The 15,452-nt window shown below is 45.6% G+C and overlaps 1 protein-coding gene across 2 annotated transcripts in view; it reads right to left on the reverse strand.

Annotated features, from left to right (window-relative positions):
- The window catches only part of si:ch1073-396h14.1 (disintegrin and metalloproteinase domain-containing protein 10), a 62,225-nt gene that overhangs the window by 2,669 nt on the left and 44,104 nt on the right, over positions 1–15,452 (reverse strand). For both annotated transcript variants that reach the window (XM_054789608.1, XM_054789609.1), the window contains exons 10-16: positions 9,448–9,611; positions 7,708–7,879; positions 7,482–7,626; positions 5,690–5,873; positions 4,988–5,087; positions 3,108–3,328; positions 396–541 (exon numbers count right to left, since the gene is read on the reverse strand). In XM_054789608.1, coding sequence (XP_054645583.1) covers positions 437–541; positions 3,108–3,328; positions 4,988–5,087; positions 5,690–5,873; positions 7,482–7,626; positions 7,708–7,879; positions 9,448–9,611 — 1,091 coding nt within the window. In that variant the 3' untranslated portion in view covers positions 396–436. The remainder of the gene's footprint in view (positions 1–395; positions 542–3,107; positions 3,329–4,987; positions 5,088–5,689; positions 5,874–7,481; positions 7,627–7,707; positions 7,880–9,447; positions 9,612–15,452) is intronic.

Raw genomic sequence — 15,452 nt, forward strand, 5'->3', positions numbered from 1 at the left:
GCTACTGGTGTTTAATATGCAAATGAGGTGCAAATGTGAACTGGCATGATGTCTGCCTGTATGTCAGGTTGGTGTGGGTGTTCAACAACAGTAATTCCTGTTTTGTGTGTTTTTTTTTCTAAATTGTTGAACGCTCGTAGATTGCTAAGCATTAGCCCCTGATGGTCGGACACGTTCAACCTGTGACGTGACATCAAGGTGATGAATATGCAAGTTTCACATGAATAGGTAAAAGGTGCCTGGCTGAGTAAATGACTTGTGTGATGACTTGTGCACGTGTTTCATCCAATCAAATCCAGGTTTATTTGTGTAGCACCTTACAATATCCCAACTGTGCTTACAAGAATAACAACAAATAAGAGCAGGGAAGATGGAATCAAATGTAGCAAGAACACCTGAAACAAAAACACTCCATGCTGCCCATCTGAAAGGTGAGTCATCCCAGGTTTCTGGTATCCAGAGTTTGTCCACAGAGGCAGACGGTGCAGCCCATGATAGCACACAGCGTCAGGATGGCCAGCATGAAGGCCCACCAGTGAGCCTGTGGATTGGAGTGATTCATGTCAGGATTTCACACAAGCAAGGGCAACTGAACTTGTTCATTGTGTGTGTTAGCTAGCAGTCTACTTCCTGGTTCACGGAGGATGAACAACAGACGTTGATGGTGTTAAGTCATCTAAGTACAAGCTTGGATTAGTTATTATTCTATAGTTATAGGTTATAGACACATCTTTATTCAGGATTCCTAGTGAAATTCAGTTCTATGCTTATCAAACTGAACAATAATATCCAATAGAAAAGGAGTCAGCGACGTACCGATGTGGTGAAATAAAAGTGGGGGTGGTTCCTGTTTGCCTGTTTGCTCATTGAGGTGCTCTTCAAGCCGGACACCAGGGCATTCCTGATTGGTCACGCTGTCACGAAGATCTAAACCTCAAAGCCATCTTGCATGAAACATCTAAGACAGATGTCAGGACATTTCCTAACTGAAGCGGGACATCCGTGAGCTCTCATTGCCGCTACGTCAGGATGCTAAGGGCGGAAACAGAAGTGCGATCACCCGTGTTTTGGAAAGTCTAAGGTCATCCTCTTTCAACCAGGAAGTAGAACTGCTTTCCTTACTGTTTGACTCAATTCTATTCTAGTCCGAGCTGAATTGTGCTCAGGGAACCTCCGGCTCAGGATGTTAAAAATAACATTCAAAATATAAAACTTTCTTATGCATGTCAATCCATCCATCCATGTTCTACAGCAGGGGTGCTAACACTTTGTTAGCCTGTCAGCTCCTTTTAAAATGACCAAGTCCCAAAGATCTACCTACTACTATACATATAGAAAGTATATATTTATTTTAATAAAATATGAGTGTGTATTTATGTAGGTTATACACGTATATCAGGGGTGTACAAGTCCAAATGATGTACCTCTTCCTATAAAACATAGAACATATACAAGATGTAAGCAGTAAACTGTGAAATTCTATTGTAAATATTCATGATTAGTATTTCACATTCACATGTTCAAAGTTTCCAGGTCATCAAAGTAGTTGCTATCATGATTCACTTCAATATGGAAATAAAGATCATTCCACATAATCCTAAATAGTTGTGTACTCGTGAGTGAGTACTGCTAATATGTCAGTCACATTAGCTACGTAACGTTCATTAGGGCACACACTTCATGTATTAGTAGTATTTGTATCTTCAATAAGATCATGTTATTAAAAAGAATACATTCAGAGACTTATTGCATTCTAAAATGGTTGGTCTTGCTTAAGAATGCATGCATTTCGTTGTATTCAGTGTTAAAAAATATGATATGGCTGTCACAGAAATACATTTTTAAATGTGTGGCTTTCATGGCTCTCTTCGCCGAAAAGGTTCCCGACCCCTGAGCGAGGGGAGCCAGAAATGGATCTGCAAATTGTGTGACTTTCACTCGCCATCTTCTGCTGCTTTTCCACTGCAGAGTACGGCTTTAGTTCTCCTCAGTTTGGAGCAGTTGGGGACAGTGTAAAAACCAGGGCGCCTTGAACGCATCACCCAGACTGCAACCCACCAACAAACGACAACAATGGAGGAGAATGACGCTCTCGTGCATTTACTTGTCGGCAAGGAGAAACATTTTATCCAAGAGAAGATTGAGGGCAGCGAGGAAACGGAGTACTACAGCCAAGTGGAGACTGTGGAGTATAAAACTGCAAGATAATAATGTGTATTTCTGAGGTTTACTACTGCTAGAAATAGTACCAATGTGCCAATAAAAAAAAAAGCTAGTCAATATTATTTTGTGGCAGTAGTTAAATGTAGCTAGCATTTATTTCGAGATACGTTAGAGTCCTAACTGGCTATGAAGGATTGTGCTGATTGTAATTAGCATAAAAAAACAAAGGATGTCCTGAAAGCAGGATCAAAATCACACATTCAACATGCAGTGTCTCCACATTTTCATGATTCAGCATTTGCAACCCACACATTTGTTTTCATCAAAACATCATGTTTTTAGTTGTGGGAAAATCCCCCCCTTTTGTGGCAGAAAAGCCACCTCACTTAGCCCAGCTTGGTGATTATTTATAAAATATGAAGGTAATAAATGACTTGCAAATGCCTGGGACGCCCACATGCACACTTCTCCAACAGCAAGTTATCCAGCATGCCTTGTGGGTTATAAATGCTAGTATTCTTCTGCGTGTCTATTAGTGTGTAAGCATTTATTTAGGGGGAGGAGCCACCTGCTGTGGCCCAGAAAGGTGCACTGTATTCGTGCATACGCTCCAGGCAGCCTGTGGGACGCCACAGGGGTCTCTTGGAGCCTTTTCAAACGCCGCAGCGCTGGCGTTTCAGGTAGCTGATGAGGTTTTTCGTGTGCTCGATGGGTTTTATTCCCCTCATGGCGGAGCATTTGGTACAACATCCTTCCTCTAAAAGAGAATATTTGTTTCAAGTGTACAGTATGTGTGTCATGGCAGCCCTCAACATTTATTTGTAGTTTTATTTACCGCAAACCCAATTCTGATGTCATTTTGTGCTTAAATTTTTCTAGCATTTCTTCCAGATGTGTTGCCCCAGCACACGTCGGCCTTATTCTGTCACTTAGAAAGTTGCTACCTTCATCCACTCTCCCAGGTCCTCGAATTCGTCCAGATGAAGGAAGGAGTTCTTCAGTCTGGCGATGGGGCCGTCCGCGTCCAGCAGACGGCAAAGGTGGAATTTGTCACAGTAGCCCTGGTTGCCCATGCACGGTGCCCCGCCCACCAGGGGCAAGACCTTTCTCTGGAAGTGACGGGACAACACGGAGGAGGTGGTGCTTGCACATGTCCCAGGCTTACCTACCATGGGTACACAGAAAATACACTGCTCAAAAAATGAGAGGAACACTTGGAAAACACATCAGATCTAAACTGGGGGAAAAATGATGTTGAATATGTTTCCTGATAATAAGTGGGTGATGTATTAGTAACAAAATGATGCCACATCATTTGATAGAAATGAAAATGATCACCCTATAGAGGGGGGAAATCAAAGACACCCCAAAAATGAAAGTGAAAAAATGATGCAGCACACTGGTCCATTTAGCTAAAATGTCATTGTAGCAACTCAAAATGATTCTCAGTAGTTTGTGTGGCCCCCACGTGCTTCTACGCATGCCTGACAACGTGGGGGCATGCTCCTAATGAGACTACGGATGGTGTCCTGGGGGATCTCCTCCCAGATCTGGACCAGGGCATCACTGCGGTACCTGGACGCATGGAGGAGATTCCAGGAGACAGGTAGTTACTCCAGGAGAGCTGGACAGGGCCGTAGAAGGTCCTTCAACCCTCAGCAGGATCGGTATCTGCTCCTTTGTGCAAGGAGGAACAGGATGAGCACTGCCAGAGCCCTACAAAATGACCTCCAGCAGGCCACTGGTGTGAATGTTTCTGACCAAACAATCAGAAACAGGCTCCATGAGGGTGGCCTGAGGGCCCGACGTCCTGTAGTGGGCCCTGTGCTCACTGCCCAGCACCGTAGAGCTCGATTGGCATTTGCCATAGACCACCAGAATTGGCAACTACACCACTGGTGCCCTGTGCTCTTCCCTGATGAGAGCAAGTTCAACCTGAGCACATGCGACAGACGTGAAAGGGTCTGGAGATGCCGTGGAGAACGTTATGCTGCCTGCAACATCATTCAGCATGACCGGTTTGGTGGTGGGTCAGTGATGGTCTGGGGAGGCATATCCCTGGAAGGACGCACAGACCTCTACAGGTTAGATAACGGCACCCTGACTGCTATTAGGTATCGGGATGAAATCCTTGGACCCATTGTCAGAACCTACGCTGGTGCAGTGGGACCTGGGTTCCTCCTGGTCCACGACAATGCCCGACCTCATGTGGCTAGTGTATGCAGGTAGTTCCTGGAGGATGAAGGAATTGATACCATTGACTGGCCCCCACGTTCACCTGACCTAAACCCAGTAGAACACCTCTGGGACATTATGTTTAGGTCCATCCGGCACCTCCAGGTTGCTCCTCAGACTGTCCAGGAGCTCATGGATGCCCTGGTCCAGATCTGGGAGGAGATCCCCCAGGACACCATCCGTAGTCTCATTAGGAGCATGCCCCCACGTTGTCAGGCATGCGTACAAGCACGTGGGGGCCACACAAACTACTGAGAATCATTTTGAGTTGCTACAATGACATTTTAGCTAAATGGACCAGTGTGCTGCATCATTTTTTCACTTTCATTTTTGGGGTGTCTTTGATTTCCCCCCTCTATAGGGTGATCATTTTCATTTCTATCAAATGATGTGGCATCATTTTGTTACTAATACATCACCCACTTATTATCAGGAAACATATTCAACATCATTTTTCCCCAGTTTAGATCTGATGTGTTTTCCAAGTGTTCCTCTCATTTTTTTGAGCAGTGTATATAAAAATATATAAATATTGATGAGTATTTATTTGGAACAAACAGGTTTAAGAGTGGCAACCATGGGGGCTTACCGGGCTGCTGGCAGCACATGTGGCATTTCTCCTTCTTGGAGTCACCAGGACAGTCGCACTGCTCCAACTTGTGTTTCACGCATACAGACTCAGCACAGACCTGCAGACCCAAAAACAATAAATACCAACCAACCAACCACAGCAGCATGTTAGCAAAAACATGTGAAGCTTATGGGCATAAAGTAGAGATGCACGATATCTTTTTCTTCAAACCGATAACTGTCTGCTTCTCTGTCTGTGATACTGATAACCGATAACTTCTTCACAGCTACTTTTTTAAAACTTAGATTTAACTGTAGTTTGTTCACACCTGGAGGTAAGGACTGGCCATGTCCTTCTCAGTCATGGCATGTCCGTCATGACCATGGCATGTTCGTCACGGACATGACATGTCCTTCGCAGCCATGGCATGTTCGTCACAGCCATGGCATGTCTGTCACGGCCATGTCATTTCCGTCACGACAATGTCATGTCCGTCACGGCCATGGCATGTTCCCTGCAGCCATAGCATGTCCGTCACGGCCTTCTTCGTCAACCACAAAACAAGGCAAGGGATTACTGTACTATGTTTCATCTTGTCTATGATTGACAGGTGATCAATTCAGGGGAAACTCTGCTTTTTTACTGACGTTTGCGTCAGCTTCCCTGCTGTGAGCCTGATCAGGATAAGTGAAAAATGGACGCACTTCTCGGCTGTCTCACCCCGTTCAGGCAGACGCGTGTCCCGTGACTGCAGACGGTGAGGTTTTCCTTGGGGTTTGGCTCTGGGCACAGAGACGAAACACCTGAACAAACAGTCTCCTTCTGGCAGTCGGTCTCTTCATCACAGACTTCATCCTTGGACTTAAAGCTGCAGTCCTGACTGCAGCAAAGACCTTGACTGGGACTGGAAAGGAGGACATGTTTGTAGGGATGTGAATATGTTTATGTCAAATCTGTCGATACACGGGTTACGATCAAAAGAAGATTCCATACAAACAATACGATTCAGTAAGACTTGGTGTGATTCAAGGGCTACATTTGTTGATGTACACATGAATCTTACATTAGAAATCTCCACCAAGCTCCAAAGTTCCCCCTTATTGGGATTTACAGCATAGATGTTCGTTCTACATTTGTGTGATGTACATCTTTAGATTCCTTGGCCATGAAAACATAGCATTAGAAATTAGATTCATAATGATACCAATATTAGTTCAGTTGTGATTGAGAAAAATGGCATTTTCTGTAATGGTGGTTTTCTTCTGGATCTACAGTAACTCCATCGCTTTTGAAGATCCAACACATCCAGATTCCACGGTGTGTTGGATGTACATAACGGTGTTGGTTGCATCTTTATACTGTAGCTTCACTTGCTGTCTTCCTATCATATCACATTCCGTTCTGGATCAGAACTGGATCAGTCTGGATCAGTTTCTGATATTTGACCCTGTTGGAAACTTGTTTTGTTTCCCAAGCGCTCTGACCATTTTTCAGGGAGTTCCATACAGAAATGTGAAAATGGTCCCATCTCGCAATGTTAAAGAATCCAGATCACCCCCAAAATTCATCAGTGTTTCCATGTCCCGTTTGAAACAATTCCTGAACATTTCATCCAAATCCATTCAGAACTTTCCAAGCTATTTTAAACACAAATAAACAAACAGATAAATGCCGGCAAAACCATAGCCTCCTTGGTGAGGTAATAAGAAGCCAGTATAAAAGTATTTTAAAAGAGTACATCACATCCCAGCATGCTGTACTGCAGGGGTCCCCAACCACCAGGCCGCTGGTATATTGTTTTATTGCAAAAACGATATACAGTTAGAAATCCCAGTTTTTGCATGCTTGTTGTTTGTTGTGAGTGGCAACTTGTCCCACTTTGTTCAACGGTCCTTGAACGCACCATATAACTTTGTCCCACGTTGCACAGATAGACTACGATACTGTATTTTTAGCCTTTTTCTTTCACCTCATATTTGCTCCCAAATGCTGATACTACGTGGGAATGCATAAAGGTCAGATTTGATTAGCTTATTGAGTGCCAGTGTGCATATTGGTTCTCTGCAAAACAAAGCCCAGGCTGGTACTGGTGGATGTGGGCTGTGTATTCATTTAGTGCTTCTAATTTGATGTTTTCCACAATACATCATAAATAGGATCAATGAGATGGCTATAATGTACGTATGTTTTACTGAAGTGTTGAAAGTCTTTCCCATCTGACGAGCTAGTGTGCTGCTAATGCTATTTGCATCCATTCTGGTCTTCAGCCATGCTGAGCTACGGAGCATGCGTGACAAGCCTTTGGCTGGCGGCCCAGGTTCTGGCGTTGTTTACGAGGTCGCTAGTCTTGTGATACCCGGTGCATGTCTCTATAATCCATTCATCTGAGGATGTATGGCTGATTGTTATCCATCCAGATGCAGCCGCATCTCTTGCTTGTCAAACCACATATCAGGTTGCATCGGTTTATCCTTGCCAATCCTACTTATTGCTGTCTTCCCATGTGCAGTACCTGCAGATTTTGCCAGGCTTGAGGCGGCATTGGACCCCTACGGCCTCTTTAGCGCTGTAGCAGCAGAGGTCAGTGTCATTGTGACCCACATCGCACTCCTCTCCTTCCTCCACCATCTGGTTGCCACATATTGGCTGATCGCTGACTGGCCAGGGAGAGAGAGAGGGACGATCCAGATGTGGTATTTACAGTGACGCCATGTCAACACACGTTGCAATGTGCTCACCCACAAAGCAGTCGTCCTTCTTGACACGCAGGAGCTCACTGATGCGTCGGATGCTGCAGGTGGACAGTTTGTCGTTGTTTTCACGCACCTCGTCTGTGGCGTGAGGAAACATCAGGTACCTGCCCTTTCCACCAGGCGAGCCCAGGTTGCCACAATTTGGGCCTTCATCGTGCTGTGAACAAGACAAGTATTTACTGTACAGCGGAAAGCACGACACACATCAACATAAGCGGTTGTCGACATAATGGAAACCAGCCATTGCTTGCGTGTGTATGTGTGACATTGTCCGGAGACTTAAGTAGGCAGGCTGATAATAAAACATTTTTCAACCTGCGGCAGTTTGTGGCTTTTCCTCCATTTGTGCATTTTAATATTTTCATTCTCATGTCATTCTCATTTCATCTTTTCTAGCACAGCTAGATAAGATGTGCTAATGTCTGGACTTCAATAAAGGTTTTGTTCATGCAGTTCATGCTTTCTTCTGCTGGCTAACAAGCTAAAACATTTTTAAAAAATCAAAGTGTAAAGTGCAAAGTGTGTTTGGTTAGTTGCTGTGGTAAAATCCAGGTTATTGCCATGCTTTTATTTTGAAGCTTGCTTACTTTGTGAAGAGGAAGTTATGTAAATAAAGCTCCAACAAGGCTCCATTTCCATAACGTGAGCTGCATATGAAGCACATTGTTATTGTTATTATTATTGTTATTAACATTGTTACCCCCAAAGAACTACCTTACTTGCGTAGTGACACCTCGCCACACCACAGCGGCTAGCAGCTCGCCGGCTAGCGACTAGCTTTACCACGCACTATCCAAAGGTAATGTACATATTGGCATATTGGCTGTTTTTGTTTTTGATGCTAGGTGTAGCGTTCCTTTCTATGTTGCTATGTGAAATCAAAGTTGCCAAAATACTCCAAGTATGACCTGTTAGCATGAACGTACCTGTTACTACACGCTCACAGCACGGATGGAAAACCACTAAACCTTGTTGGAGCTTTGGACATTTAAAAAAAGTGCACTTTTCCTTGAAGGTGGGAGTGTTATCAGCATGGCATATCTTGACATCATTCAGGTTCTTTTGCATGAGGAAATAAAAGGGTGTGTTCACAATGAAATGGCGCTGGGGCATAATCAGCTTGCAGGGGAATAGTGTGCAATGTGCTTGAAAGGGCGATGTGGATGACACACGGACGCTTGAAGGCATGAGCTGTGCAAACAACATGGAGAGCAGAGGGAGATTGTTTATGTTGGGATGTAAAGAGGCTAATAGCTGTTTGGATTTCATTCCCACAAATGACACAAAGACTCAGCTTCCCTACAAGTAACCACGCATGCGTCTTATCAGGATCCCAGGACGGGGCTGGAGGACTGACAGAGCAGAACTAATCAGCTCAGGAGCCTCTTTTGGCTCCGTGGAGTTGCATGTAAGAGAGGGGCGGGGTTGGCGGGGAGGGTGTTTGCAGTCATGGAACACATAGAAAGGTGCACGCATGCATCAGTGTGTGCACGTACGCTATGTTTTGTCATGATGATTTCCTGCTGAAAAGCGCTTTACTAAAGCTGATAAATATACAAAAGACATCTATGGAGACAAGTCTGGTTTTGGTGTGGGAAAGGCTTGGGTTAGGAGACTTCCTTATTGGACACAGCTATTTAAAGTATGCTAATGAGCACACCCTGGTCTCTCTGTGGGCAGCTTACAGTTGACACACATGCTAATGGTTTGCTTTGTGGGACTGACCGGAGAGCCGAGACTGTGTCCGAGTTCGTGAGCTAGGGTCAGCTGGACGTGGCGGGGTGGAAGGAACTGTCCGTAGTTCTGAATGGTGACCAGGCCTGTGTTCAGGGTGGACTGACGGCCGTTACGCAGGGTGGTGTATTTTGAACAGATCCCTCCCCAGTTACCTGAAGACACGGTGAGGATGACAAAGTCATGCAAGAAAACATACAGTATAGCTCTGCTGGTAAGGGGTGCTCACCAGGGCCGGTTGTAGGCATGCACAGATTGAAGTGGGGGGTGGGAGGTGGCGGTATAGTCAGAAATATGCATACACATCATGTGCCAACACGGCATGGGTTGTTAGCATGTCCAGTCCTCAACCTGGAGAAGTGGGTTGCACTTCTTCTGTCAGGCCAGAACCCTGAGACCCTGAGACCTGGCCAACCTGGGTGCCCCACCTGAAGACTCAGCTCCTGGCAATGTGGCTGAGAAGATCTCCCACTGGCGAAAACAGCAATTTATGAACTATTCTCCCAGTTGATTGAACAAATATATTACATAGACGTTATGTTAACCTTTCTTTTTAGTTGTGGTTAATTATTCATTGTCTAACGGGTCACTTTCAAAGTGTCTTCACAGCCCAGATCGCCCGCCCCCAACTCCCCTCATCTCAATAAACATCCAGTGACTGTTAGTGTGCAAATGAACCATGACGCAGCTCTGTGGTGTCAGGTTCAAGTACCTCAGGGTCTTGTTCACGAGTGAGCGAGATGGACAGGCGGATTGTGGTGAAGAGCGTGCTGAGCCCAAAGGCAAAGCTCTCAAATGACCCCCCCATCTACGTTCCTACCCTCACCTACGGTCATCAGCTTTGGGTAGTGACCCAAAGAACAAGATGGCGGGAACAAGCGGCGGCCCAAATGAGTTTTCTCTGTAGGGTGGCTGGGCTCCCCCTCAGAGATAAGGTGAGAAGCAGTGTCATGCGGGAGAAACTCACAGTAGAATCACCATCAGGCTTCTCAACGAAGCACTCACACACGCCACATGCAACACACACACACACTCACAGCACTTTATTATTGATTTATTTATTTATCTGTATTAATGTCTCTTCTGTTGTTGTTGCTTAATTTGTGTTTCTTATGTTCTTATTCTTTTTCTTGTGTTTTTATTTCTTTCTTTCTTTGGGAGAATGAACAGAATAAGAATTTCATTGCATAGTAGAACTGCCTGTTTTACTGTGCATATGACAATAAAACTCTTCAATCTTGAATCTTGCTCCTCCGCATTGAGAGGAGCCGTATAAGCTGGCTCCGGCATCTGGTCAGCATGCCCCCCGGATGCCTCCCTGGGGAGGTGTTCAAGTCAAGTCTGACCGATAGAAGGCCTCAGGGAAGACACAGGACACGTTGGAGAGACTATGTCTCTCAACTGGCCTGAGCTGGAGCTGGCCGGGGAGAGCGAAGGCGGGGCCTCTCTGCTACGGCTGCTGCCTCAGATAAGTGGTAGAAGATGGAAGGATGGATGGATGGAAGGATGGATGGATGGATGGATGCAAGGATGGATGGAAGGATGAATGGATGGATGGATGGATGGATGGAAGGATGGAAGGATGGATGGATGGATGGATGGATGGGTGGATGGAAGGAAGGATGGATGGATGGATGGATGGATGGATGGATGGAAGGATGGAAGAATGGAAGGATGGATGGATGGATGGAAGAATGGATGGATGGAAGGATGGATGGATGGATGGATGCAAGGATGGATGGATGGATGGATGGTTGGATGGAAGGATGGATGGATGGATGGGTGGATGGATGGATGGATGGATGGATGGATGGATGCAAGGATGGATGGATGGATGATGGTTGGATGGAAGGATGGATGGATGGATGGGTGGATGGAAGGAAGGAAGGAAGGATGGATGGATGGATGGATGGATGGGTGGATGGATGGATGGGTGGATGGAAGGAAGGATGGATGGATGGATGGATGGGTGGATGGATGGAAGGAAGGAAGGAAGGAAGGAAGGATGGATGGATGGATGGATGGATAGATGGGTGGATGGATGGATGGAAGGAAGGAAGGAAGGAAGGATGGATGGATAGATGGGTGGATGGATGGGTGGATGGATGGATGGAAGGAAGGAAGGATGGATGGATGGATGGATGGATGTAAGGATGGATGGAAGGATGGATGGATGGATGGATGAATGGATGGAAGGAAGGAAGGATGGATGGATGGATGGGTGGATGGATGGATGGATGGAAGGATCGAAGGATGGATGGAAGGATGGATGGATGGAAGGAAGGAAGGATGGATGGACGGATGGAAGAATGGATGGATGGATGGAAGGATGATGGATGATGGATGGATGGATGGAAGGATGGAAGAATGGATGGAAGGAAGGAAGGATGGATGGATGGATGGATGGAAGAATGGATGGATGGATGGATGGATGGAAGGAAGGAAGGAAGGATGGATGGATGGATGGATAGATGGATGGAAGGATGGATGGATGGATGGATGGATGGATGGATGGATGGATGGATGGATGGATGGGGTCTGTATCTGGACTGAGGTCCGCCATTTGGTGATGGCTGCGATAGCTCATAAGTGATATCTTATGCTCCACAACTGGGCTCCGTTTTGTCAGCTTTTAATGGTCGCATCTCCTGTGATGAATGATGAAGTGAGGCAATATCTTGAACTTTGCCACTTCTTGTTAACAGCTACTGTAAGGCATGCGTGTCAACGTAAAGCTATCCTATGTACAGTAACTGTACAGTGGTACCATTAAAGGTGCACCTGTGACATGGACACTGATACTGACAGGTCCTATGGGTGATCGTTCCAACTGGAAGATACTGTCCAAGATGACATAAGTGACCTTGTGCTGCTGTAAGCACCTTCAACCAAGAAGTTATCAACATACGAGACTCACACGTCAACATCCCCACCTCACACGCTTTGGGATGATGTAACGCTCCTAAAAAGGCCTTCCTTTGTTTACCAACAGCTGTCACATGACTGTACAGGTGGCGTGTGTGACATCCTTTTGGATTGGCCAGAGCTGGGCTGCTGTAGGTGAAAAGTGGGATCTGTGAAAGGATGAGGTTATGTTCTACTCAGCTTTTTCACTTCCCTGAATTGCTTCTGCTAGTGGTCATATTTTAGTTTGTTTGGAATGTGTTTAGTGAATCCTGCATGATGGCCACAATTTCACCCTCGCACTGTACGGTTCATGGAGGTTCATTGAGTCCATGATAAGTGAAACTGCAGAGTCCGTGAGGGTCTTTATAGTCATCACAGACATTTGCTGATGAAGTCCTGTATGTTTCTGTTCTTCTCTTATTGATGTCACAATTGTTGCTGCTGCTGTTGTCCTTGTCTCATTCTTTTTTTGTCTCCCCGTTATCCCCGCACCCCCCTCTGTTTTCCTTTCTCTTCTTCTCTGTCCCCTCCTGCTCCGGTCCCGCCGCTCCAATTTTACATAAGAAGTCAAATAAATTGTGAATAAAAGGCTGGCAGAGTAAATCTGTTGAGCATGTGACGGCATTTAGATCTACAATTCTATCTGCCTTAAAGGCTGGACAGGACAGGGAAACAATAAAAAGAAACTGCAAAGTAGGATGCTTTCTTCATGAATGCAATGTTTTTGTAGTTATGGCTTAGAAAACCTGTTTCCAACCTTCTAAATACGCCTTTTAAAACATGGACATGAAATAACAGCCCTATAGTTGCCTTTCCATTCATATTACCCAAGACAGAAGACATAATAAGAGAAAATAAGCCATTTAAGACATAAATAAAACTTGTGCTTGTGTGTGTTGCTGTAAATGTGTTCCGGTGCTACTAGGAGGAGCAGATTGGGTGGCGCACAGGAAGTTACGTCAGTGGTTTGGTCATTTATACAGTGGTACGAGTGTCCCAACTAATGTGTGTTGGTTTTTTTTTAGAAGCGAGCCGTCTCGGGGCTGACTTTTAGGTACGAGCAGGCATAGCTGAGGACAGCTATGTAGGGGCTTCTGTCAATTCAGCGCTAGCAGTGCTAGCATTAGCAGTGCACTAGCTAATCATGAACACATCAGTAAAACATACGTTCATTATAGCCATCTAATTGATCTTATTTATGATGTTTTGTGTAGAACTATGACAGGAAAAGCAACAAATTAAAAGCACTAAATGAATACACAGCCACCATCCACCAGTACCAGCCTGGACTTTGTTTATCAAAGAACAGATATGTACATTAGGAATCAATAAGGTCATCATATCTTACCTTCATGCATTCCCACGTAGTATCAGCATTTGGGAGCAAAAACGAGGTGAAAGAAAAGGCTAAAAATACAGTATAGTAGTCTATCTGTACAGTGTGGGACAAAGTTAGATGGTGCGTTCAAGGACAAAACACCACTTGCATAAAACATTCAGCAAATGTGGGATTTCTAACTGTATTATTTTTTTTATAAGATAATGGCCCATATTTGCAAAATTGATATCCCTTCATGTCAAATTTGATGTAGTTATTATAAGTTGTTACCAAATTGTTTGCCACGAATGAATTTACATCATCACTTATTAGAGATAAAAACTTGTTTTTATCTGCAATTAAATTTTCTTATAAGTATATCGACTCTTATAACTGTGGACAAAAATGCAATTAATCGCAATTAATCATTTTAAACAGCGATTGAAGGCCATAGGAATACTTTGAGGCCATTCTCAATCCCACTGACATACCTTCCATAGAGGAAGCAGAGACTGAGGACACGAACGCGGACAGTTCCATCACCGTGGTTGAGGTATCTGGGGTAGTCAAAATGTTCCCCAGTGGCAAAGCTCCAGGGGTGGACGAGTTTCGCCCTGAATTCCTCAAGGCTCTGGATGTTGCGGGACTGTCTTGGCTGACACGTCTCTTCAACATTGTGTGGAAGTCGGGAACAGTATCTCTGGATTAGCAGACTGGGGTGGTGGTCCCCCTTTTCAAGAAGGGTGACCGGAGGGTGTGTTCCAACTATAGGGGGATCACACTCCTCAGCCTCCCTGGGAAAGTCTATTCCAGGGTGCTGGAGAGAAGGGTACGACCGTTAATCGAACCTCGGCTACAGGAGGTGCAATGTGGTTTTCGTCCTGGTCGCGGAACACTGGACCAGCTCTACACCCTTGCAAGGGTACTAGAGGGTACTTGGGAGTTTGCCCAACCGGTCTACATGTGCTTTGTGGACCTGGAAAAGGCATTCGACCGTGTCCCTCGCGGTGTCCTGTGGGGGGTGCTTCGGGAGTATGGGATTGGTGACGCGCTACTACGTGCCATTCAGGTTCGCATTGCCAGTAGTAAGTCAAGCCTGTTTCCGATAAACGTTGGCCTCCGCCAAGGCTGCCCTTTGTCACCGATTCTGTTCATAATTTTCATGGACAGAATTTCTAGGCGCAGCTAAGGTTTCGAGGGAGTCCAGTTCGGGGGCACTAGGATCTCATCTCTGCTATTTGCAGATGATGTGGTCCTGATGGCCTCATCGGGCTGTGACCTGCAGCGTTTACTGGGACGGTTTGCATCTGAGTGTGAAGCTTCTGGGATGAGACTCAGCGCCTCCAAATCTGAGGCAATGGTTCTCAGTCGGGAAAGGGTGGATTGCTCCCTCCTGGTTGGGAATGAGTTCCTGCCCAGGTGGAGGAGTTCAAGTATCTCGGGGTCTTGTTCACGAGTGAGGGAAGGTTGGAGCGTGAGGTCGATAGGCGGATCGGCGCAGCGTCTGCAGTAATGCGGTCGCTGTACCGGACCGTCGTGGTGAAGAGAGAGCCGAGCCGGAAGGCAAAGCTCTCAATTTACCGTTCGATCTATGTTCCACCCTCACCTATGGTCATGAGCTTTGGGTCATGACCGAAAGAACGAGATCGCGGATACAAGCGGCTGAAATGAGTTTTCTTCGTAGGGTGGCAGGACTCACCCTAAGAGACAGAGCAAGGAGCTCGGTTATCCGGGAGGAGCTCAGAGTAGAGCCGCTGCTCCTTCACATCGA

Source organism: Dunckerocampus dactyliophorus, chromosome 10 (genome assembly GCF_027744805.1).
Source record: "Dunckerocampus dactyliophorus isolate RoL2022-P2 chromosome 10, RoL_Ddac_1.1, whole genome shotgun sequence".
NCBI classification, from domain to species: Eukaryota; Metazoa; Chordata; class Actinopteri; order Syngnathiformes; family Syngnathidae; genus Dunckerocampus; species Dunckerocampus dactyliophorus.